Here is a 23,614-nt window from a genome sequence, read left to right on the forward strand (position 1 = left end):
CATATCATAGATATATATATATATATACATACATACATACACACACACACACACACACATATATATATATATATATGTACATATATGTACATATATATATATATATATATACATATATGTACATATATATATATATATATATATATATATATATATATATATATATATATATACATATATATGTATATATTTACATATATATATATACTGTGGTGGTGGTGCTGCGGTAGCGTTGTCGTCTCACAGTAAGACGTTGTCCTGTTCGATTCTTAGCTAAATCATCTTCTGTGTGGAGACCTGCGTGAATGGGTGTACCTTCGTTGAAGATTGTATGTTAGGGCTGGCAACTCAGTGCGTAAAAATCTACTGCCAATCATTAGCGGACCAGAGTTCCGCTGTGGCGACCCCTAACCGGGAAAAGCCGAATCTACACACATATATATATATATATATATATATATATATGTGTATAAATATATATATATATATATATATGTGTGTGTGTGTATATATATATATATATGTGTGTGTATATATATATATCTAACGACATGTGGATGTATGGATGTCTGCATATGTATTTATCTATATGTGGGTATTTATATATATGTATGTCTATGTATGTATACATATGTACTACAGAGAGGGAGCGGTATATATCTATTTAGTTATGGGTATATATATATATATATATGTACACACACACACACACACACACACACACACACACACACACACACACACACACACACACACACACACACACACACACACACACACACACACACACACACACACACACACACACACACACACACACACACACACACACACACGTCTCTAGATATTTAGCTGCATGTCCTGTAATGTAGACTGGTATTGCTGGATACTATGTTTCGTGTGCATACCAGCCAACCTTGTGTGCCACGTATGCTTTGCGATACCTACAAATAAATCCGTCAACAAAGTCACACGTAAAATCTATTGTTAGTACCAGGGAAACATTCGTCCCATGCGGGACAACCCAAAAATTGGGTATTCGGCTTTTGTCAAAAACCAGAGCTGCAAAGGTACCCATGGCTATGTGCATGGACTACAGTGTGTGCCAGACCTAAGATACTTAGGTCGGGACAACATACAGAATGGGTCCCATGGAGGGGGGGGGGTATGGTAGCTATGGGCCGGTAACCAGGGAAGGGATGGTGGCTGCGTGTGTGCAGTGGGGGGGGGACTGTGGGTAATGAATGTATGGGTCAAGGATGGCCTGGGTTGGATGGGCCTTTACTGGTCAGCCTGCCTAGTGGGTGGGGGAGAGGGGAATGTGATGTCAACATGTGAAACATAAGAGAGGATTGATTTAAATCCCTATTTAAATGAAACACTTACAATACAATGAGCTTGGTAGTGTTTTGCAGGCTGGACGTGTTTGGCTGGGGGGTATGGCAATTCGTACAGGATGCATATTGTTTGGGGCCTCTCAAGCCCATTGACAGTGCATGTGGACATATATGTTTCTGTTCATCTACCATTGCTATCTACAGATGTCTGGCCATATATACCTATATGGGTATATGCATTTGCTTACATATTTCTAACTATGTCCGTATATAGCTATGGAGAAATATATCTGCGTAATAGTAATAGTAATATATGTACACGCACACATCCATCTAAATGTCGATATCCATTCTTTGTACTGTTGCATGACTGGGCTGGGGTTATGTTTCTGACAACATATGATTTATGCATATCTGGCATGGCGTAGTGGCAAATCATTTTGTGTATGGTGTGCATGGTCCTGGATTCCAGCTTTGCAGAGGTTGTTTATTTTGGTGCTGGGCAGAACACCAGCCTTTGGATACAGAGTGATTAAGGCACTTTAAATCGGTTGTAAGCAAGTTTGCGCAGAGGTAAGCACTGATAACTTCCGGTCACAGTTTCTTACACCCTGTTAGCTTCTCCTTTGCTTAATCTGTGTAGGCAATGCTTACCCCTGCGCAAATGCACTTGCACATGCTTACTAGTGCTTATATATGCTTATTACTGCTTATCTGTGCTTACACCTGCTTACTGCTGCCTTATTCATTATGATACTGACTCTTCACATGTGCATTTCCTGCAGTACTCCAGTTCATAAATATATGTTATTTAGTGGGTTTTGCAATACAAATATTGCTTATACCATGCTTTGCCATGTAAAATAGACTGTACTGCAGTGGGACTCGAACTGGGAATGCCTGCTCGTTAGGTAACCGCTCTGCCCACTACACTATTACTGAGATGCTTCATTTGCATATATCTTCCTTGTTATCCTCTTCAGCCTTTTCTGCTGCTTTACCCGTAGCTAAGCAATGGGCATACACGCGCATCTACAGTTAGCTGTACTCAGAGTTTTAGAGGACAATACAGGGGTTTCTTCTTTTGATTTTTATGTCCTGCTGCTGTCGTACACATGGGAGACTGTTGGTGGAGATACTTGGACACCTAAGAGCGGTTTCTCTCATTTATTTCCACTTTCTGCTGTTCAACATTGCAGGGGCGTGTTTATTCTGAGACCTCTGCTCTCAGACATTCCCCCTGCACTTGTATACTCTCTGTGTAAGCATGGCAGCTTGGGCAGCGCGTCTTCATTACTATGCATGGCGCGCTGCCATCCTGCTCTTAAACGGGCTCTTCCGTGCAGGACTAGATTAGTCCTGCATGGAAAATTAGTAAATCTGGAGGGAAGTCCTAGACAGTGTGAGCAACAGGAAAGAAATAAGAGTCCTGGCAGCAAGCACACTTCCTAATCCAGCTGTAAGATAGCCAAGTATGGAATGAAGTTAGTGTAGTCCCACAATACTGGGTATTGAAATTTTTGAGGCAAACAGAAAGGAAAAAATAAAACTATATCCATTATTTACAAAAACACAAATTATTTACAGCTGGGTGACAATGCCAGGTATTTGTGCAGTTACATCCTACTGATGCCTCCAGGTGTTAATGCTTGCTCATATTTGCATTAATAATTCCAAAACCATGCTACATACAATGCATTTAAAATATCATCTTAAAGCTTACACAATGACAAACACAACTGTATTGATATTTGACCTCTGCCTAGTGCAGGTAAAAATAATTTAACTGTTGTTCATATAATACTTATTTACATTGTCATAAATGTCGTGTTTTTCTAAGAATTTTGGCAACCAAATAGCACATACAGAACTGCTTAGACTCATATGAAAGCTCTCAGCTGGGTGAACAAATTGCTGCAGACGGTATGTGTGTAACTTGAGCAGTTGATGTGATACTGTAAGTTGTTTACAAAATATTATAACCTTAATAGTTACTGTGATGTATGAAATCCATTTTAAGACCTAGAATCTAAAGAATTCTACACTTCTTTAGTAGCCACTACGGTTCCAGAGATATAAACATTTGTTTGAAATGTGAGGACATAATTTAATACTATCAGAAAGCTTAGGTTCCACATATTGGAAGTTACAATGCAAACTTGCAGAGCTCCATTGGAGGGAATGAGTTAAAACAAGATCTAATCTTTAATAATATCTAGTCTTGATATTACAACTTGCTGTAATACAAAAGGATGTAGGTCCTGTTTAACCCTGTCACTCTAGCACTTTTCCATGTCTGCCAATTTTTGTGTAGTGTATTCTTTCTTTTACTTGATTTGTCTAATGTTCATGTTTAGTATATGTCTTTTTAATTCACTGCCAAAGCTTTTCTATGTGAGCATCCACTGCAAATGGTCAGACATCCCTGCTCGACAGGACAAGTCAATCAATGTAACATAAAAAAAAAATGTTTGCATATCTTACTTAAATGACAAAAAAATGAACATTACCATATATTGATTACCTATACTGGGTATAAGTATTAAAAGTATTAAAACAAATGGAAAAAAAACTTCAAATAAGATTATAGAGTATTTTAATAAAAAATGAGAGCTAGCAAGTTTTACTATTCCAGTACGCACCCTGGCATGCAAAACTAACAAATAAAGACACATGGTAGTAGGGCTAAAATTATAAACATATTAGACAGTTCAGTGACATAAACAGGAAGCTTTTCTGTTTTTTTATTTTCATGTCAGAATTGTGATTCATATTTTGTATAGAGTAATCCTATTTAATAACATAATTATGTAATAACATTTCCATAGAGCAAAAAAACAAATAGAGGTTTTGGTGAATGTCCACAGTATTACTAGAATAAGGGAAGTCAGATTATGGCTACCCTTCATATTTCGGATTTTCCTGTGTAACTTATTCTCCTAACACTTTAAGAAACCATACGTAAAGTTGTAACATTTTCATTTGCCTTTAACATGGCCAGTGTTCTTAGTGACAACAAAGATATAAAGGACTCTGACATAATCAGATATTATGAAGAATTAATATGTTGTTCCATATCTGTTACTTTGATATATTGAATATTTATATGTAAATAACATAAATAGAAGTTGGACTTTGTGAAAGAAACTCCACATTAAATGTTACAAGCTCATAGACTATAATTATTTCTCTGATTTGAATGTGTCTTTCGGCTTTTCCCAGTTAGGGGTTGCCACAGCGGAACTCCGGTCCGCTAATGATTGGCAGTTGATTTTTACGTGCCGAGTTGCCAGCCCTGACGCACAACCTTCAACGAAGGTACGCCCATTCAAGCAGGTCTCCACGCAGAAGACGCTCTAGCTGAGAATCGAACCAGACAGAATTCAATTTCCAGAACTAGTAGAAAGAAATACTAGAACGTGGTTCCTGTTGTACAGAAGGTACAGGAACTTACTTTCCTATATTCCTGTTCACTTTCATCAGTGAGCGAGTCTAATGGTGAGTAACAATACACTGCAGAATTCACAAGTACAAATATTGCAGAACAATATACAAAGACATGAGCAAGGAACTACTCCTAGATTGTTGTTATATAAATCAATTCTCCCATAATAGTCTATTTAGCTTAGAAGGTTACACTTTAGAAAGGACAGAGATATATTACAAATGCTCCAGAAGAGAGCATTTAACATCACGACAGGCAGCATGACGGCTCAGTGGTCAAGATCCCTGCCTCACATCTCCAGGGTTCAAGGTTCCATCCACTTTCCATTTGGAATATACACATTGTCCCCCATGTCAGTCTGGGTTTTTGTCTAGTTACTTCTCTTTCCTTCACCTCCCAAAAACTTACTGGTTGATGTTCTATTCTAAACTGACTATACATGCTGTACTTACTTGTGTTTTTGTAGACCAGATCCTGTCTGAAAATGGTGAGAGACTGAACATTTCAATTACTTGGTTAACAAATGAATTAGTTAAATATTAACTTACAGTTACTCAAAAGTAACCTTATTAGGACAGTGTATTTCAGTATATATTCTTTAAAGGAATGGAAGAGATGACTGACTGATACATTGACTTGACTGGTGACTGACAGATTATAAGTGCATCCTGGGATAAGGTGACATATTCAGATAGTAGGACCTCTGTGAGTAAATGAGTGGAAATACATGAAGATGTAATGTACTTTCAAGAAAATGAGACACATTTCCCTTTTGTTATTTGCATTATATTTAGAGCTACTGGCAAAGAAAATAAGGGATTCAGAAATGCAAGAACATAACTGCTATGGTAATCAAGAAAAGCTGGCTTTATTTGCAGTTGATATTTTGTACCTGATAAATCCAAAAATGGACATCTCGGTGTTATGGAACATTTTGAGACAGTTTCAAGTCTTTTTGGGATATAAAATGAATGAAATAAAGCCAAGACTATAGCTGTAAATTATGCACCTACACACAAATTGGTTCAACAATACCCATATTTATAGGGATACAATAATACAAAGCATTTGATGAGTATGGATTTAAATGCTTCTGTTATGGCAGCTAAGGATACATGGAAAGGGGTTAAACAATATATAATACAAAAACTGAGAAAATGGAAGCTCTTCTTTAAGGATATGTAGAGGAAGAAAAAAAGCAGTGAAAATGTTTTAGTCCCTTTATTTATATATGCAAGTCAGGCATTTTTTAGGAGAGGCAGTGAACAATAAAAAGAGTTGCAAGAATTTATCTGGGAGGGGAAGAGAGCAAGAGTTAATTGGGATAAGTTGATCCTGCCAATAGAATAAGGCGGCATAGGGTTACCTGATTTGAAGGGATATTTTACAGCTACACAATTAAAGCTCATATATACAACACAAGCAGAAGGTTATAATTTCAAACAAAAAGGGATGATGACGAAGTGGGAGAAGTTCAAGAAAGAATGAGAGAGTGGGATTTCTGTTTCAGATCCATAAGGAGAATAGTAACAACCATACAGAATTATCACATTCATAAAGCAGCAGAAGGTATTCTAAGAACTAAACCAGTATGAGAATGGAGAAAGGAGATTTTGCAAATGGATGACTGCAAGTAGGGGTACAGAAAATATGTTGGAATTTACTGGAGAAGACTGGAAAAAGATCCAAGGTATTGGGAACCAATAACTACAGAAAGAAAGGTAATAGAGTGGGATGAGGCCAAGCAGACATTTGGACTGCAAGCTAGAGACAGCCTTCCCTACCAGGGATTGATATAACAATATAATAAAAAAGAAAGGTATCGTGAAATCTTAAGTGAAAGACCTGCTCTGGTGGAGTTTTTAGTTGAATCTAGAACAGAATCTGCTGTTAAAAAAGAGATAATTAGTAGGACATATAAAATATTTCATGATAACTATAAGAATCAATCAGAGAAAATTAGAAAAGATTGGGAAGCGAGACTGGAAAAGCAATTTACAAGAGATCAATGGGAGGACATATGTATGGCTCCCAAGTATGCAACACAGTCCAGAAGGTTTAGGATATTTGCTTAGAAATGTTTGCATAGGTAATTTTATACCACAATCAGACTTTAAAGAATTTTTCCTCAGGTAGACAGCAAATGTTGGAGGTGTGATGGGGAAGAAAGAGTTAACTGGGAAAAAGAAGTTATATTCTTACCACAACATTCCATCTGTGTTGTCGAGCTTCATTCATTCTTGACTGTTGGGTTCGGTTCTGATCCTTGGAACCGACTCGGCTGTTATATCAAGCTCGCGCCAGCCAAAAACTCTCAAGCAAAGGCTACCCATACTGCCTCTCTTCCCTTTACCTCACATCTTGTTTGCCCATTACGAATAAAATTATGGAAGATCTGTCTGAGCAACAACCCTACTAGAGCCCCAAGACTAGTTCCAAACCTCCAGGAGTCCCTAGGAAGAGGTCGGAGGGTGGGATGTAACTCTGAAATTCTCCCGACAGATGTGATAGCTACCAGGAAGAGGGTCTTCAAAGATAAAAACTTGGGATCACAGGTGACTGCTGGCTCAAAAGGCTGATGAACCAAACATTGCAAGACCAAGGTTAAATCCCAAGGCACTATGGCATCTTTGAAAGGCGGGCTTCAAATGTAAAGTGCCCTTAAGAAATGTTTTGCAAAGATGGTGAGACATCAAAGAATGATCATCAAATCTGTTATGGAAATTCGAAAGGGCAGCTAAATGAACTCTAATGGTACAAGTTGATGCCTCCAATTGAAATAAGGTGGCTAAGTATTCCAAGATCTTATCGACTGGAGCCGAGAAAGGATCAAGACAGTTTTTTATCAGAACAAATAGCAAATCTCTTCCATCTGCGAAGATAAAGTTTTCTGGTGGACAGTTTATGAGAAGCCAGAAGTATCTTTTGCATTAGGGATGACAAACTGTTTTGTCTGCCAATTACTGGAAGTGAAGAAACCAAGCTGTCAGCTTGAGATTTTGAAGGTTGGGATGGACCAAGCCCTGAGGATGAGATAACAGATCTGAAGCTGGATCCAGAGTCCACGGGTGGAGAAGTAGGTGAGGCCAGAGAAAGAGAAATGTACAGTTGTGTACACTTATCATAAATGTAGATGTTCGAGTGTATCTACTGTTGCAGTCATCACATTTGGGTTATCTGCTTGCAGTAGCCCTCAGTCAGCCTGATTAACAAAGTCTTGGTTCCTGCTTTGGTTGCTATCTCTTCTTCCATGTCGTCAGGGGTATAAAACATGTGGCCGATGCCATTACATCAGTTTTTCTTGCCCCAGATGTCAGGTGCCCCCCTAATGGGAAGCAATTAAATCTATAAATACACAAGCTTATACCTTCAACAAAAAAGCAAATACACCAAAAAGCTTTTAAGCATAGTAAAGGACAGTAGAGGTATAGCCAAAAGAAGTAAGGGGACTGGAGGGAGAGTAACCAGGACTGCAACAGTGAATACACTCGAACATTTACATTTATGGTAAGTGTACACAACTGTACTATGTTCTTCGTGTTTCACTGTTGCAGTCATCACATTTGGGTAGATTCCCAAAGCTAAGGATGGGAGGAGGAATTTAGATAGCATTAGGACCAGCAATAAGGCCCTGCAAGACTGCAGTGGCAAAGCCAGCTCTGAATTTAGATAAAATTGGCAGATGATAATGCTTGGTGAAAGTATGTACAGAACTCCAGTTAGCAGCTTCTAGGATGTCCCTGGTAGGGACGCCTTTGAGAAAGGCTGTAGAGGTAGATGCAGCCCTGGTAGAGTGGGGTCTGATCCCCTGTGGGATAGGTTTTCCATGGTGTTTGTAGCAGAAATTAATGCAATGGCCTATCCATTTGGAAATGTTTTGCTTTGAAATAGCCTTCCCCTCTGCCCCTGCAGCAAATGCCACCAGCAGTTGTTCAGATTTCCTTTGAGGTTTAGTCCTGTCCAAGTAGAATCTAAGTTGTCTCTGCACATCCAATGAGTGCAGTATCCATTCCCCTTTGTTCTGTGGATTAGGAAAGAAGGTTGGCAAATGAATGGACTAATTAAGGGCCACACTGGATGCCACCTTGGGCATGAAGGAGGGACTGGTCCTGAGGGACACCCTGTCTGCATGAATGATGACGAAAGGCTCCACTGCCATAAGGGCCTGTAATTCAGATACCCTTCTTGCTGAAGTAATTGCTAAAAGGAAAGGTGTTTTCCAAGAAAGGAATTTTAAGTCTGCAGTATCAGCTGGCTCGAAAGGGGGAAGAGTGAGTTTCTCCAATACAAAATTAAGGTCCCAGGCTGGAGTTGGAGCTCTCCTGGGTGGTCATAAGTTTTTGGCCCCTCTGAGGAACTGCGTGAGCAGTGGATGAGAGAAGAGGGGAGGTTCTGTGTTATAATGAGCTGAAATGGCTGGTGTGTGAATTTTGATGGAGGAGAAGGACAGGCCCTTGTGAAGCATCTCAATTAAGTATTGTAAAATATGAGGTAAATTGGGCACTGCTGTGCTCATCTTTTGAGCTTGGTTCCAGGTACAGAATCTTTTCCATTTTTCAGCATAAGATTTTCTAGTACTAGGCCTCCTTGCCTCTAAAATGATATCCATCACTGGTTTACTGAGGGATGGTAAAGGAGAAATTAGATAATTAGCCAGGCTGCTAGGTTCAGTGTTTGAAGCTGGGGGTGCAGAATCTGGTTCTCCTGCTGAGACAATAGGGTAGGAGTCTGAGGCAGGTGCCATGGGTCCAATAGCGACACACTGCCCAAGAGGGGGTACCAGTGTTGGCGTGGCCAGTCTGGTGCAATCAAATCATCCTTGGTTTGTCTTGTTTGATCTTTAGTAGTACTTTGGAAAGTAGAGGCAGAGGAGGAAAGGCATAAACTGATAGGTTTTTCCAGCTGAAGGACAGAGCATCCACTTTCCAAGCTTGTTTGTGGGGAGTCATTGTGCAAAATGTGTCCAATTGATATTTCTGGGGGGAGGCAAACAGGTCTGTATCTGGACTCCCCCATTTGCTTGTCAACATGTTGAAAATCCTTGGTTCCAGTTTCCACTCATGTGGGTCCATGAGTTAGTTTTCCTGGCAGGAATTGAGCTTATAGATGCACTTGGTAGCTCAGGGCTGTGTTCCACCATGCCATGGCTAGTCTGCAGAGGGGGTAATAATGTGTACCCCCCCTGCTTGTTTATATACCACATAACATTGGTGTTGTCCATCTTTACCATTAATTGTCCTGGAAGAATGTGGTCCTTGAAGGCTGTCAGAGCATTCTGTATAGCTAACATTTCTTTTTGATTGATATGCAGGTGCATTTGACTTGGATTCATTTTGCCCTGAATGCACTTCCCTGCCAGGTGAGCCCCCCCATGCATAGTTTGATACATCTGTTGTTAGGGTTTGGGCGGCAGGGGGTAGCGTGAATGGTAATTCCTTATTTTGGTGGCAGGCCTCTGCCCACCAAAGGAACTCTAGGCATAGGCAAGGTATGCTAGGAATAATTGTTTCTAGATCCTGAGAATGTTGACACCATAGGCTTTTTAGATACCATTGTAGTTTCCTCATATGCAGTCTTGCATATGGAATTAGAAGAATGCAGGAGGCCATGGACCCCAAGGCTTGTAGAATTTGCCTTGCTGATAGCAGGGTCTTTGTGGCCACTTGTTTGAAGTAGGTTGTCAAATGAATTTGTTTCTCTGGCGTAAGGAAAGCCATCTGGGAAGTTGTATTCAAGCTTGCTCCCAGGAATATAATTTGTTGACCGGGTAATAGATGCAATTTCTTTTCATTTATGGTGCACCCCAGACAAGTTAGCACCCTTTGTACAAATGCCAAATGATTCAAAAGTATGTCCTGGCTTGCTGCCTGAATTAGACAATCGTCCAGGTATAGGTATATTTGAATATTTCTTTGTCTGCAAAACGCAATGACTGGAGCTAGGCACTTTGTGAATACCCTGGGCCCAGTAGCTAAGCCAAAGGGCAGTGCAGAGAACTGATAGTGCATGTAGCCTGCTTTGAAACGTAGGTATCTTCTGCAAGATTCCCTGATTGGGATGTGCAGGTATGCTTCCTTTAAATCTAGTGTTGCCAACCAGGTGTATTTGCCTAGCAAAGGGAGCAACTGGTGAAGAGTCAGCATTTTGAATTTTGGAATCACCAAGAAGGTGTTTAGAATAGACAGGTCCAGCATGGGGCACCACGAATTGTCTTTTCTGGGTACCAGGAAAAGCCTAGAGTAGAAACCTTGTCCTTTTCCTCTTCTGGTGCCAACTGAATTGCCCCCATGCTTAAGAGGGAAAGTACATATTTTTGGGGCCTCTGCTCACTGGTTTGGGGGTAGATCTGGCCACCCGCTTGGTGTTGGTAATGTGTGGAAGCGAAATCTGTATCCCTGGGACACTATATTTAAAACCCATTTGTCCTGTGTAATGAGTTCCCAGTTCTCTGCATGAAGAGCAATCTTTCCCCAAAGGGGCAGTCAGCTGAGAAGTACCTGGCAGTTTTAGAAAGAAGTAATTGACACAGTTTACCATAGGGGGGTTTACTATCCCCAGATTTGGAAGTGGAGGCCCCTCACTGCTTAGTCCTGTGTGAACCCTGAGACTGAAGCCTGGGAGGTCTGCTGGATCTGGGTTTGGACTGAGAAGGTCTGGAAGAGGCAGGAAAGGACCAATTCTTGGAAGGCCAATGCTTACTAAAACTAGGAGGTTGCACTTGTAAAAAATCTTTAACAGTTTGCATAGATTTAGCTTTTTCCTCCATCTTTTTGAGAACTTCTGCCTCGCTGCCAAACAAGCAGTCCTAGTTTAAGGGAGCATCCAGTAATTTCGCTTTAACATGATCTGGCAAGGATTGCTCCTTAAGGCAAGCATGCCTTCTAAGTATAGACCCATTCACAGCAGCCCTGCAAGATGCCTCTAGTGAATCAAAACCACATTGCAAAGTATGTTTTCCAACCTGTTCAGCTGAATGCAGTAAATCCTGTAAATCATTATTTTCAGCACAATCAGGAATCAACATCATTTTCTGTTTAAGTAATCCAATAATATGCTGCTGATACTTTAACATATGAAACTGGCAGTTTAAGGCCCTAACGGCCAAAGTTGCAGACGTGTATACCTTCTTACCCCATCTATCCAGCGCCCTGGAGTCTCTATCAGAGGGGGTAGGATTTTTGGCAGTAGTAGCTTTAATGCCCTTGGGTCCCTGTGAAATGGTCTCAGGATCCACAGTAGGATTTTTAAAAAGGAACTTATGAGAGTCAGGGACCCTGTAATATCTATCAGGTTTTCTGGGAGCAGGAGGTAAAGAGTCAGGGGCTAAGCTAGATTCCGAAAAGGCATCATCAACAATGTCTAGTACAGGAGGTATGGCTAAGGGCCTGTGCTAGGGCAGGAGTAAGAAATCCCTAAGCCTCTTTTTAGAATCAGAGAAATCCTGACTTCCCCAACAAAAATGCTCCCTGAGGGTATGCAAGGTTTCACCAAAAGAAAAATCCTCTGGGGGGGGGGAAGCAGAAGGAATAGAGTCCTCAGCATCAGAATCCTCATATGCAGATAAGGGTAAATCCTGGTCATCAGAGGAAATAGAAAATTCAGAATCCTGGTCAGAAGTATCATAAGTAAACTCAGTCCTAGGTCTCTTAGAGGGGGAAGTTTGGCTTCCCCTGATTAAAGTAATAAGGTCTTCAGCCATTTTTATCATTTGTTTTTTAGGCATAGAGGCCTGGCCATGCAGTCTGAGCGTCAGTTTTCTAGGCATGGTTTGAGTTTTAGGCCTTGAAGAAAAATATGGTGTCAGTTTAATACGCAAGTCAGTAGGCCTGAATACACGCTCAGAAGCCGGTGTCTACACAACAACTCCAGACCCATCCAAGGTAGAGACATCCGCAGGTTCCACAGTTAAAGCATCTCACGGCATACTGGACTCCGAATGGGTCTCAGTAGAGGCCTGTGAATCTAAAGTAGCGGGTATCAGAGCTGCCAAAGCACCTCACTGAGTACCAGCGAACTGGTGGCTGGATTAGGAGAAGCGTCGTCGGCAGCTTTGGACCTCGGTGGCCTGTCTCTGTCTCTATCTTTGCATTTTTTCAGAATATCGGTAGTCAGATGGCTATCCGAAGACATATCGAGATAATTGAACCGAGCTCCAAAATATTTAGAGGTGTAAATATATCGAAGATGGATAATTCGTGGTTTAAATAAGGCAGAAAACTGACAGCGAGGTACGTCGTGGTCAGGGCCTAGGCAAGGAATACAGTAAGAATGAAAATCTTTATGCGGTATTTGCTTTCCACAAGTAATGCAATTATTTACTTTTACTGACATCGGTTTAGAGCAAGAAAAAGTTTCCCCAATGGGGTACTTAGCTTTTAGTTGAAGACTTTGGTTCTGAAACCCGAAAATGAAAATTTCAGGAGTTGGCCGACTGGCACTTGCAAACTGCTTCTGCTTCGGGCACTGCACGGCAAGAAAGACTGGGGTAATGGCATTGGCTGCATGTCTTATACCCCTAACGACCTGACGTCATGGAAGAAGAGACAGCAACCGACGCAGGACCCAAGACTTTGTTAATTAGGCCAACTGAGGGATACTGCAAACAGATAACCCAAATGTGATGACTGCAACAGTGAAACAAGAAGAACATCCAGACTTGATGGGCCAATAAGGTGCAATGAGTATCACTTTTCTTCTCAAGAGTTGGGCTTTCCTCAGAATTTGGGGAATTAGAGGGACTGGTAGGAAGGCATATAGAAGTTCCGAGGGCCAGTCATGCAGAAGTGCATCTCTCGGGGACTCCCTGTGAGGGGGGACTAGGGCAAAGTAGCTGATGCATTTGTGGTTTATGGGAGAGGCAAACAGGTTGCAGCAAAGCTGACCCCATCAAAGAAAGATTCTCATCGCTGCATTGGGATTGACTGTGAGGTAGAAGGATACATTTGCTTAGTTTGTCTGCAATCACATTGGAATTCCCCAGAATATGCATTGCTATTAGAAAGCGGTTGAAGGTGACTGCCCATTGCCAAATACTTAAAGCTTCCCGACAGAGGATAGGATCTGGTTCCCTCCATTTGTTGATGTACCAGACTACTGACGTGTTGTCTGACTGGATAGCAATTGTCCCTGAAGGAAGGGCAGACTGGAATGCTTGCAACACTAAAAGCACTGCCCTCAGTTCAAGGACACTGATATGCAGATTGGCCTCTTGAGAGGACCAAGTGCCTTGGACTGTCTTTCCCTGAAAATGCCCCTCCCACCCTATCAGGGAAGCATCCATGGTCACTACAGCCTTGGGCTGGGAGGGACAGAAGGAGCAACTCCATAAATTCTCTTCTGGCTTCATCCACCAAGATAAGTTCTGTCTGCTGCATTTCATTATGAGGTTTGGATGGGACATTGGGTGACTTAGTGACCATTGTGATGCCAGGAGGCATTGAAGCAGCCTCATGTGATACCTCGCCAGGGGGACTAAAGTGATTGTCACTGCCATGGACCCAAGAAGATGTAAAACTAGACGAGCAGGAACTTTGTGTTGAAAGAGTATCACTTGAAGTTGTGACCTCAAATTTACCAGTCTGTGATGAGGAAAGGAAGCCATGCAGGATTTTGTGTTTAGTTTTGCTCTGATGAATTGTATGTCCTGTGTGTGAGGTAGATGTGATTTTTCTCTGTTTATTGAAATGCCTAAGAAATTGGCAAGACATAGTATGGAGTCAAAGGTGGAAATCAGCAGATGCCTGGTGGGGGCAGTGAGAAGCCAATCATCTAAATATGGAAACACACAGAATCCCTGTAGTCTTAAGTAAGCTGCTGCAACTGCCATGCATTTGGTGAACAACCTGGGGGCTGTAAGGAGACCAAAAGGCAGTGCTTGAAATTGGTAATGACTGGCTCCTAGCCAGAAGCGGAGATATCTTCTGGAGCATTTGTCCATCTTTATGTGGTAATACACATCCTGAAGATCTATGGAGCACATCCAATCGTCTTTCTCCACAAAAGGAAGGATAGACTGAACCATGACCATTCAGCATTTTGTTTGTTGCACAAATGTGTTTCTAAGATTGGCTTCCAGTCCCCTGTTTTTTTTTGGCACTAAAAAGAATCTTGAGTAAAATCCAGATCCTATCTGGTCTGGTAAGACTGCTTGGATGACTCTTTTTGAAACAGATTTTGAATCTCTAGTGCTGCTATAGCCCTCTGACTGGGTGGAACATTGAGGATTCACCTTTGTGGTTTGGGAGAAAGATTGAAGGGGAATATGATAAACTCTGGCAATTATTATCTGCACCCAGGAATCCGATGTTATAGAGTGCCAGGCTCCGTGGTGCAGAGAAAATCTTCCTCCAACTGCTTCCAGAGGTAAGCAATCGGGCTGCCGCTCAGTAGGGCTGGTAGAGTTGTCCAGAAAAGGAATCCCTGGATCCCTGGATCCCTGGCTGCACAGACCCCCTCTGCCGTGGGAGGGGCATCTTCCTGTAGAGTTCCACCCTCTGCCCCCGGGGGGGGGGGAGGGGATACTTACCACGTGTGTCCAGAAAAGGCCCTTGAGTCTTTCTGAACCACATCTTTCCATGCATATCCACACAGAAAGGGTCTTTCCATTCTTCTCACACCTGGCTAATGTGTCTCTGACATTTGGGCCAAACAACAATTTAACAGCAGCACTGACAAAGGAAGACTCAAAGGGGTCCACAAAATCACACAAGTGCATCCAGGCATGGCCCCTTTGGCTGTATGTGCAATAAGCCACATAGACAAGTTGGAGATTGACTCTAGGATGGCAAGCTGGGAGGCAACCTTATCCTGGACCTTGTCAGACACTGCTCCTGCCAAGGTATATGAAAGCTCAGCTATCAGATCCCTTTGGAGTCGGGTGAAGTGTGCTAAGAAGTTCAAGGACCGAATAGCGAAGGTAGTTGAAGCAAAGACCTGCTTCCCAACTCTGGTCATCGTCCAAGACTCTCGGTTTGGAGAATGGACAGTTGAACTCTCTTCAGCGAATTCCTTTTTTGTGGCTGCCACCCTCACCACCATGGCATCCATTGCTAGACCTTTCAACCTATGTGGCTGATCCTCTGGGACTGTGATAATTCTGCCCTGTCTCTGAGGAATTGGCTCTATGGTGTCAGGAGCCTTTCATGCATGCTGCATAATGAGTTTAATTAGTTAATCCGCAGGCGGGGTCACCCAAGAAGTAGATGGCCAGGCAAGAAAAGCCTGCAAGAAGACAGATTTCTTGGAGGATGGTTTTGAGGACTTCCAATCACCCCTCGGTTTCAGAATCTCCAGGATGTCTTCAAAGGAGACATCTTCAGGGGGTGATTGCGGGGACCCTTCCCCTTCATCAAAATCCGTATCTTCAGTGACCGATTCTTCTGCAGAATCCAGGTGCTTCCTCTTGCATGATCTCTTATGGGGTAGCTCCTCAGAGGGAAGGTCTGAGGAGGACACCGAAGGTAGGGGACCCTGCAGTAGGGTATCTTGCTGTTCCTGTGCCCACTGTCCTGAGGTAGCAGATTGTGACAGCTGAGAGCCATAGGATACATAAATGTGACACTCCGATGGGGATGGTGCCAACTGTGAGCCTGCTGAGGCTACGGCTCTCTCCATAGTCTGGAAGACAGGCCAGCCCAAACAGGAATGGGAGCCCAGAGCCAAGAAAGACAAGCTTGGAACTGGGGTCAAACCCCGCTCCGATGAGCTGCATCCCAGAGTAGGAGCCGAGAGAGGACTCATAACTGCCAGGGCACCAGGAACTGTAGATAGTGCCATGGAAAAAAAATTGGAGCCAATCCAGGGATCCTGGAGCTGGCAGCCAAATCTCGGTCCCATGGGTATGACAACTCTGATGGAGCCAAAGACCACAGAGTTGGTTCTAGTACCAAGGTGAGATCCACCATCAGTACAGAAGTAGCTGGCACCAGGAACGTCAAAGTAGTGGCCACCAAGACCTGTGAAGAGGTTGAAGGAGGAAGATATGTGGGAGTCCTGGGACAGTTAACCTTGGCTCTGGGAGGGAGGGAGGTCTGAGAGGGAGCAAAAAGACCACTGTCTGCCAAGAGCTGAGCCACCAATCTAACTATGTCCAGTTCTGAAAGACTCTCGGAGGTAAGAATAGACATTCCTGAAGACGATTCCAGTCTGTCTACAAAGGGACTTAACTGCTGACCCAAAAAAGGGGTCTATAGATGGGAAGTATCTAGTCCTAGGGCTACTTAGTAACTTGACCTTCGGCACCATGGTCTGCTGAACAGAAATTTGCTTGGCAGGGGAAGATGGAACTGAAAAATTTGAGGAGACTTTTGTTGGTGCCAGGGAGGTTGTCGGTACCAAAGACAAGGTCAGCACCGTAGCAGTCTGGGTAGTCTTAATGATACATGGCACCTTGGGGGATTTAACCGGTTCTGGTGCTGGAGCAGAAGTCAGTGCAGTCTTAGGAATTTTAGGCTTTGGTTCTGATGGATGAGTCAAAACCTGACACTTTATTAGTCTTAGATTTGCATACCTTGGGAGAGGACGGTACCGAATGGCTCCATTTTTTTGAGTCTGTCCTGGGAGATTTAGATGCCTCCACCTTAGACAGAGCTTCACTAAATAGGCATTTTAGCAATCCCTTAAGAATGAGTTTGTTTCATCTCTCTGGAAGAGTATGAGTACTGAAACCCTTGCAGAGTTCATATGGAGGTTGTATCTCAAGATGAGGGACACCCAAGCAATAAACACATGAAAGATGCCCATCGGAATTGGGCGTCTTTCTGCCACAGTCCCTACACTCTTTGAACCCAGTGATTCTCTTCTGCTTTTCTGCCATTTTCTAGCCAGAAAATGGCATGCATGCATGCACACACATACACACACACACACACACACACACACACACACACACACACACACACACACACTCTCGTGAAAACAAGAAGTACAGAATAAGGTTTTTTTTTTTTTTTACTATATCCACAATGGTACTTGAAGATTACCCACAAAGATATTAAGAGAAAAAGATAGGAGTGAAGGAAATAAGGATACCAGCAATGGTATCAAAGAAATACCAACAAGTAGAGGGAAAAGGATGGGCCTATAACAACGATGGTAAGCAGAATACCTAGACAGTGAGAAAAGGGTAGACAGAAATCACTCAACAAACAAGAACCTTAGAGAGCAAGAGAAAGAAGAAACTAGCAAAAAGATTATACAAAAATAGTTATATAATCAAAAAGGTTTAGGACTTAGCTGAGAGCATGGCTGACGCGTCCGATTTTCTACGCGGCAAATGAGATCTGAGATAAAGGGAAGAGAGACAGTATGGGTAGCCTTAGCTTGAGAGTTTTTGGCTGGTGCGAGCTTGATATAACAGCAGAGTCGTTTCTGAGGACCGGAACAAAACCCAACAGTCAAGAATGAATGAAGATTGACAACAAATCATATGTTTTGGGAGTCTAATGAGTTGGCAGGTTTTAAAAATTCCTTTTGGAGTACTCTGCTAGACATATTGGGTAGACAAATGGCTGTAACAAAGGAAATGATTTATTGAGCTGAGACATAGGATGCGAATTGTCTAGACATAATAAGACCATAGTAAATTTAATTCTGCTGGCTGCCAAAAAACAATTACTACAAAATGGAAATCAAAGTCTAAACCACGTGTATTTGAAGTACTGAATATTATAAAAAAGATAAACTATAACAGGATTCTTTAGAAAAGGGACGGAGCAAATTAAATAGAAATAAATGAAAATTGTGGGAATTATACATGCAAAATATTGTTCAAGAGTAGGAGTAGTGAAGTTTAAGGGAAGGCAGGAATTCAGTAAATTATATAATGTTGAACTGATGACATTTACAAAGAAAGGAAAGCTATGTGATGTATAATGCATGTAAATGGAAACATTTTAATATGGCTTGTTTTCTTTTCTGTAAATGTATGTCTGCTTATATCTTAAGTGATAATTTAATCTTTCTTCTTCTTTCGGCTTTTCCCGGGGTTGCCACAGCGCAACACATCATCTTCTTTCGGCTGTTCCCTTTAGGGGTCGCCACAGCAGATCTTCTGTTTCCATTTCTTCCTGTCCTCTGCATCATGCTCTTTCACACCAACCACCTGCATGTCCTCTCTCACCACATCCATAAACCTTATCTTAGGCCTTCCTCTTTTCCTCTTACCTGGCAGCTCCATCCTTAGCATCCTTTTCCCAATATACCCAGCATCCCTCCTCAGCACATGTCCAAACCAATGCAATCTCAACTCTTTTGCTTTGTCTCCAAATTGTCCAACCTGAGCTGACCCTCTAATATACAGATTCCTAATCCTGTCCATCCTAGTCACACCCAGTGCAAATCTTAACATCTTTAACTCTGCCACATCCAGCTCTGACTCCTGCCTTTTCGTCTATGCCACCGTCTCCAACCCATATAACATAGCTGGTCTCACTACCCTCTTGTAGACCTTCCCTTTCACTCTTACTGGTACCACTCTGTCACAAATCACTCCTGACACTCTTCTCCACCCATTCCACCCTGCCTGTAATCTCTTCTTCACCTCTCTTCCACACTCACCATTACTCTGAACTGTTGATCCCAAGTACTTAAACTCATCCGCCTTTACTACCTCTACTCCCTGCATCCTCACCATTCCTCTATCCTCCCTCACATTTACACACATATAATCTGTTTTAGCCCTGCTGACCTTAATTCCTCTCCTCTCTAAAGCATATCTCCACCTCTCCAGGGTCTCCTCAACCTGGTTCCTCCTCTCACTACATATCACAATGTCATCTGCAAACATCATAGTCCACGGGGCCTCCTGTCTGATCTCATCTGTCAACCTGTCCATCACCACTGCAAATAAGAAAGGGCTCAGAACTGATCGTTGATGTAATCCCACCTCCACCTTAAACGTATCTGTCACTCCCACCACAGTCCTCACCAATGTCACACTACCCTCGTACATATCCTGTACCATTTTTACATACTTCTCTGCCACTCCCGACTGCCTCATACAATAACACAACTCCTCTCTAGGCACCCTGTCATATGCTTTCTGTAAGTCCACAAAGACACAATGCAACTCCTTCTGACTTTCTCTGTATTTCTCCAACAACACTCTCAGAGCAAATATTGCATCTGTACTGCTCTTTCCTGGCATGAAACCATACTGCTGATCACTAATCATCACCTCCCTTCTTAACCTAGCTTCCACTACTCTTTCCCATAACTTCAAGCTGTGACTGATCAATTTTATCCCTCTGTAGTTACTGCAGCTCTGCACATCACCCTTATTCTTAAAGATAGGTACCAAAACACTTTTTCTCCACTCCTCAGGCATCCTCTGACTTTCCAAAATTTAATTAAACAATTTGGTTAAAAATTCCACTGCCATTTCACCTAAGCACCTCCATGCTTCCACTGGTATGTCATCTGGGCCAACAGCCTTTCCATTCTTCATCCTCTTCGTAGCTGTCCTTACTTCCTCCTTGCTAATCTGTTTCACTTCCTGATTCACTATCTCCACATCATTCAACCTTTTTTCTCTCTCATTATCTTCATTCATCAGCCCTTCAAAGTACTCTTTCCATCTACTCAACACACTCTCCTCACTTATGAGTACGTTTAACTCACTATCCTTTATCACCCTTACCTGCTGCACATCTTTCTCAGCTCTGTCCCTCTGTCTAGCCAATAGGCACAGGTCCTTTTCTCCCTCTTTAGTGTCCAATCTCTCATCCAACTCTCCATATGCCTTTTCCTTAGCCTTCACCACCTCTCTCTTTGCCATGCGTCTCATCTCCTTATACGCATGTCTACTTTCTTCATCTCTTTGACAATCCCACTTCTTCTTCGCCAGCCTCTTCCTCTGTATACTCTCCTGTACTTCCTCATTCCACTACCAGGTTTCCTTGTCCTCCTTCCTCTGTCCAGATGTCACACCAAGCACCTTTCTAGCAGTCTCCCTTACTAGCTCTGCTGTAGTTACCCAGCTATTCGGTAACTCTTCACTGCCTCCCAGTGCCTGTCTTAACTCTTCCCTGAACTCCACCTCACAATCACCCTTTTTTAACTTCCACCATTTAATCCTTGGCACTGCTTTCACACTCCTCCTTCTCTTTTTGATCACCAACGTCATCCTACAAACCACCATTCTATGCTGCTTAAGTACACTTTCCCCTGTCACCATTTTATAGTCTCCAATTTCCTTCAGACTGGCCCTCCTACATAGGATATAATCCACCTGTGTGCATCTTCCTCCATTCTTGTACGTCACCCTATGCTCCTCCCTCTTCTTAAAATACATATTCACCACAGTCATGTCCATCCTTTTCGCAAAATCCACAATCATCTGCCTTCTGCATTCCTCTCCTTAACACCATACCTACCCATCACTTCCTCATCCCCTCTGTTCACTTCACCAACATGCCCATTGAGGTCCGCTCCAATCATTAGTCTCTCACCCTTGGGTACACTCACCACCACTTCATCCATCTCACTCCAAATTGTTTCTTTCTCATCCATCGCACACCCAACTTGTGGAGCATATGCACTAACAACATTCATCATTACACCATCAATTTCAAGTTTCATAAACATCACTCTTATCAGACACTCTCTTCACCTCCAAAATACTCTTGGCATACTGCTCCTTTAGGATAACCCCTACCCCATTTCTCCTGCCATCCACACCATGATAGAGCAATTTTAACTCACTTCCTATACATCTGGCCTTACTTCCCTTCCATCTGGTCTCTTGCATGCACAATATATCAACCTTCCTTCTCTCCATCATATCAGCTAGCTCTCTCCCTATACCAGTCATACTGCCAACATTCAGAGTTCCTACCCTTACTACTACAGTCCTAACCTTGCTCCTCTCATCCTGCCTTCGGGCATGCCTTCCCCCTCCTCTTCTCCTTTGGCCAACAGTAGCCCAATTTCTGCCAGCACCCTATTGGCTTAACAGTACTGGTGGCAGTCGTTGTTAACCCAGGCCTCGACCGATCCGGTATGGAAATATGAAATGTTCTCTGCATAAGTAATTTGGCAGAGGTTTTATGCCGGATGCCCTTCCTGACGCAACCCTCCCCATTTATCCGGGCTTGGGACCGGCACAAAGAAATGCACTGGCTTGTGCATCCCAGGGTCGCCACAGCGGAACTCCGGTCCGCTAATGATTGGCAGTCGATTTATATGGTGCTAGATGCCAGCCCAATGCCCAACCTTCAACTAAGGCATGCCCATTCACGCATGTCTTTCGAATGCCACTCAACCGCAGGGAGGACATGCAGACTCCACACAGAAGGCGCTTCAGCCGAGAATCGAATGGCAGAACCTCTTGCTGTGAGGCGACAACGCTACCACTGCACCACCGAGGCTAAGTGATAATTTAATAAAAGTGTTTAAAAATGAAAGGAAATGAGACAAAATACTTTATTTAAATGGTGAATGAGGTCTGGATCAGACTGTCACCATAGTGCTAATCCACTGGGAACTACCATTGACTTGTAGCATAGTGACAGGGTAGCCACACGAAGACTGACTTGTGTAACGGAATTCTGCAGCTACATGGCTGAGGAAAGCCTTCCTTAAAATATTTTAAGCAAAATGAAAAATTCTGAGCTTTACCTTTTCCGAAGGCAAAATACTCAAACGGCAGCAAAACATGACTGTTTCTAATTTGTTTCACACAAGCAAGAATTAAAACTCTATAATATAATATTATTCTGAATGTATAGAATACAAACCTCATGGCTTGGTCACCTAAAGAACCAATGAAGATAGCAAAAGCATTAACTTGTGGATCACTCGTCAAGGTTTCTGCAAACCTTTCAGGAGGAATACCGTATCGCTCAAGATTGGCATCACTCAGCACTATGACAAAGTACTCGTCTGCTTCTTCTTTGGCAATTTCTTTAATAGCATGATCAGTTCCTTCCAATGTGTGATCTCCACTCATACAGAATTGAGAATGTGCATGCATTACCTGTGGGACAAGGAGGAAGGTAAGAGAAGAATTTTGCAATGTTTCATTATCGCCTATGTAAAAGCTACACATTATATAAATTATATGTTTTAAATTAGCAACTGTGCATGTCTGTTCTCTGGTATCAAGAACTCTACACATTTTTTTTCTGTAGACTCGCTGCAGTCCACCAGGCCATGCTCTACTCATACTAAAAATTGCTCAAGCTTGAATAAGGTTTTCTCATGGAGGGCTTTGCCTTCTGCCCCTTCCCTGTCCAAGGCTTTATGCCCCAGCCCTTTGATTTACATAATAAAACCCAAAGTCACTGCACTTTAAGGCAACTAGCATTAATAATTCTGCAATTTTTAATCTAAATGCCAGCCTACATGTTTCAATGAAACATAACATAAATTAGCCCTCTACACGTAAAATTTACATTTTAATTGACTTTTCTGCAACATGTGCATTTGATCAGCTGCTTATCTGGTAACAAGGCAATACTTGCCAATATTTAATTAGTTGTTGATCAATGCCCCATCAACCTTTCAGGTTTCTTATCTAATAATTTGCTGGTCATTAATGTATCTTATCTTAGTTCCTCGCTTGTTCATAAAAACACAGAGCAAATAATTAAAGGGCTAGCATTCTTTAACAGGCATTATGGACACTAAATAGCCACAATTTGAGACCATAGCAGATGAATGTCAAAAGGCTGCAAGTGTGTTGTCCTGCACAGAAAATTCTGCAGAATATGCAAGGCTACAAACTATGAAATGCACTAAAGCATGTCAGCCTTAGTCCTTTTTAGGTTTAAGATCAATGCAAATAACTGCATTTTGACTTGGTTATCTTGATATGAAGGATAAATTATCTCCA

The 23,614-nt window shown here is 42.3% G+C and overlaps 1 protein-coding gene across 1 annotated transcript in view; it reads right to left on the reverse strand.

Moving 5' to 3' along the window:
* Positions 1-23,614, reverse strand: part of VWA8 (von Willebrand factor A domain containing 8) — a 3,458,065-nt gene that overhangs the window by 45,140 nt on the left and 3,389,311 nt on the right. The window contains exon 44 of the mRNA XM_044071701.1: positions 22,518-22,756. Coding sequence (XP_043927636.1) covers positions 22,518-22,756 — 239 coding nt within the window. The remainder of the gene's footprint in view (positions 1-22,517; positions 22,757-23,614) is intronic.

This window comes from Protopterus annectens, chromosome 5.part0 (assembly GCF_019279795.1).
Source record: "Protopterus annectens isolate FY-2018-M chromosome 5.part0, PAN1.0, whole genome shotgun sequence".
NCBI lineage: Eukaryota > Metazoa > Chordata > Ceratodontiformes > Protopteridae > Protopterus > Protopterus annectens.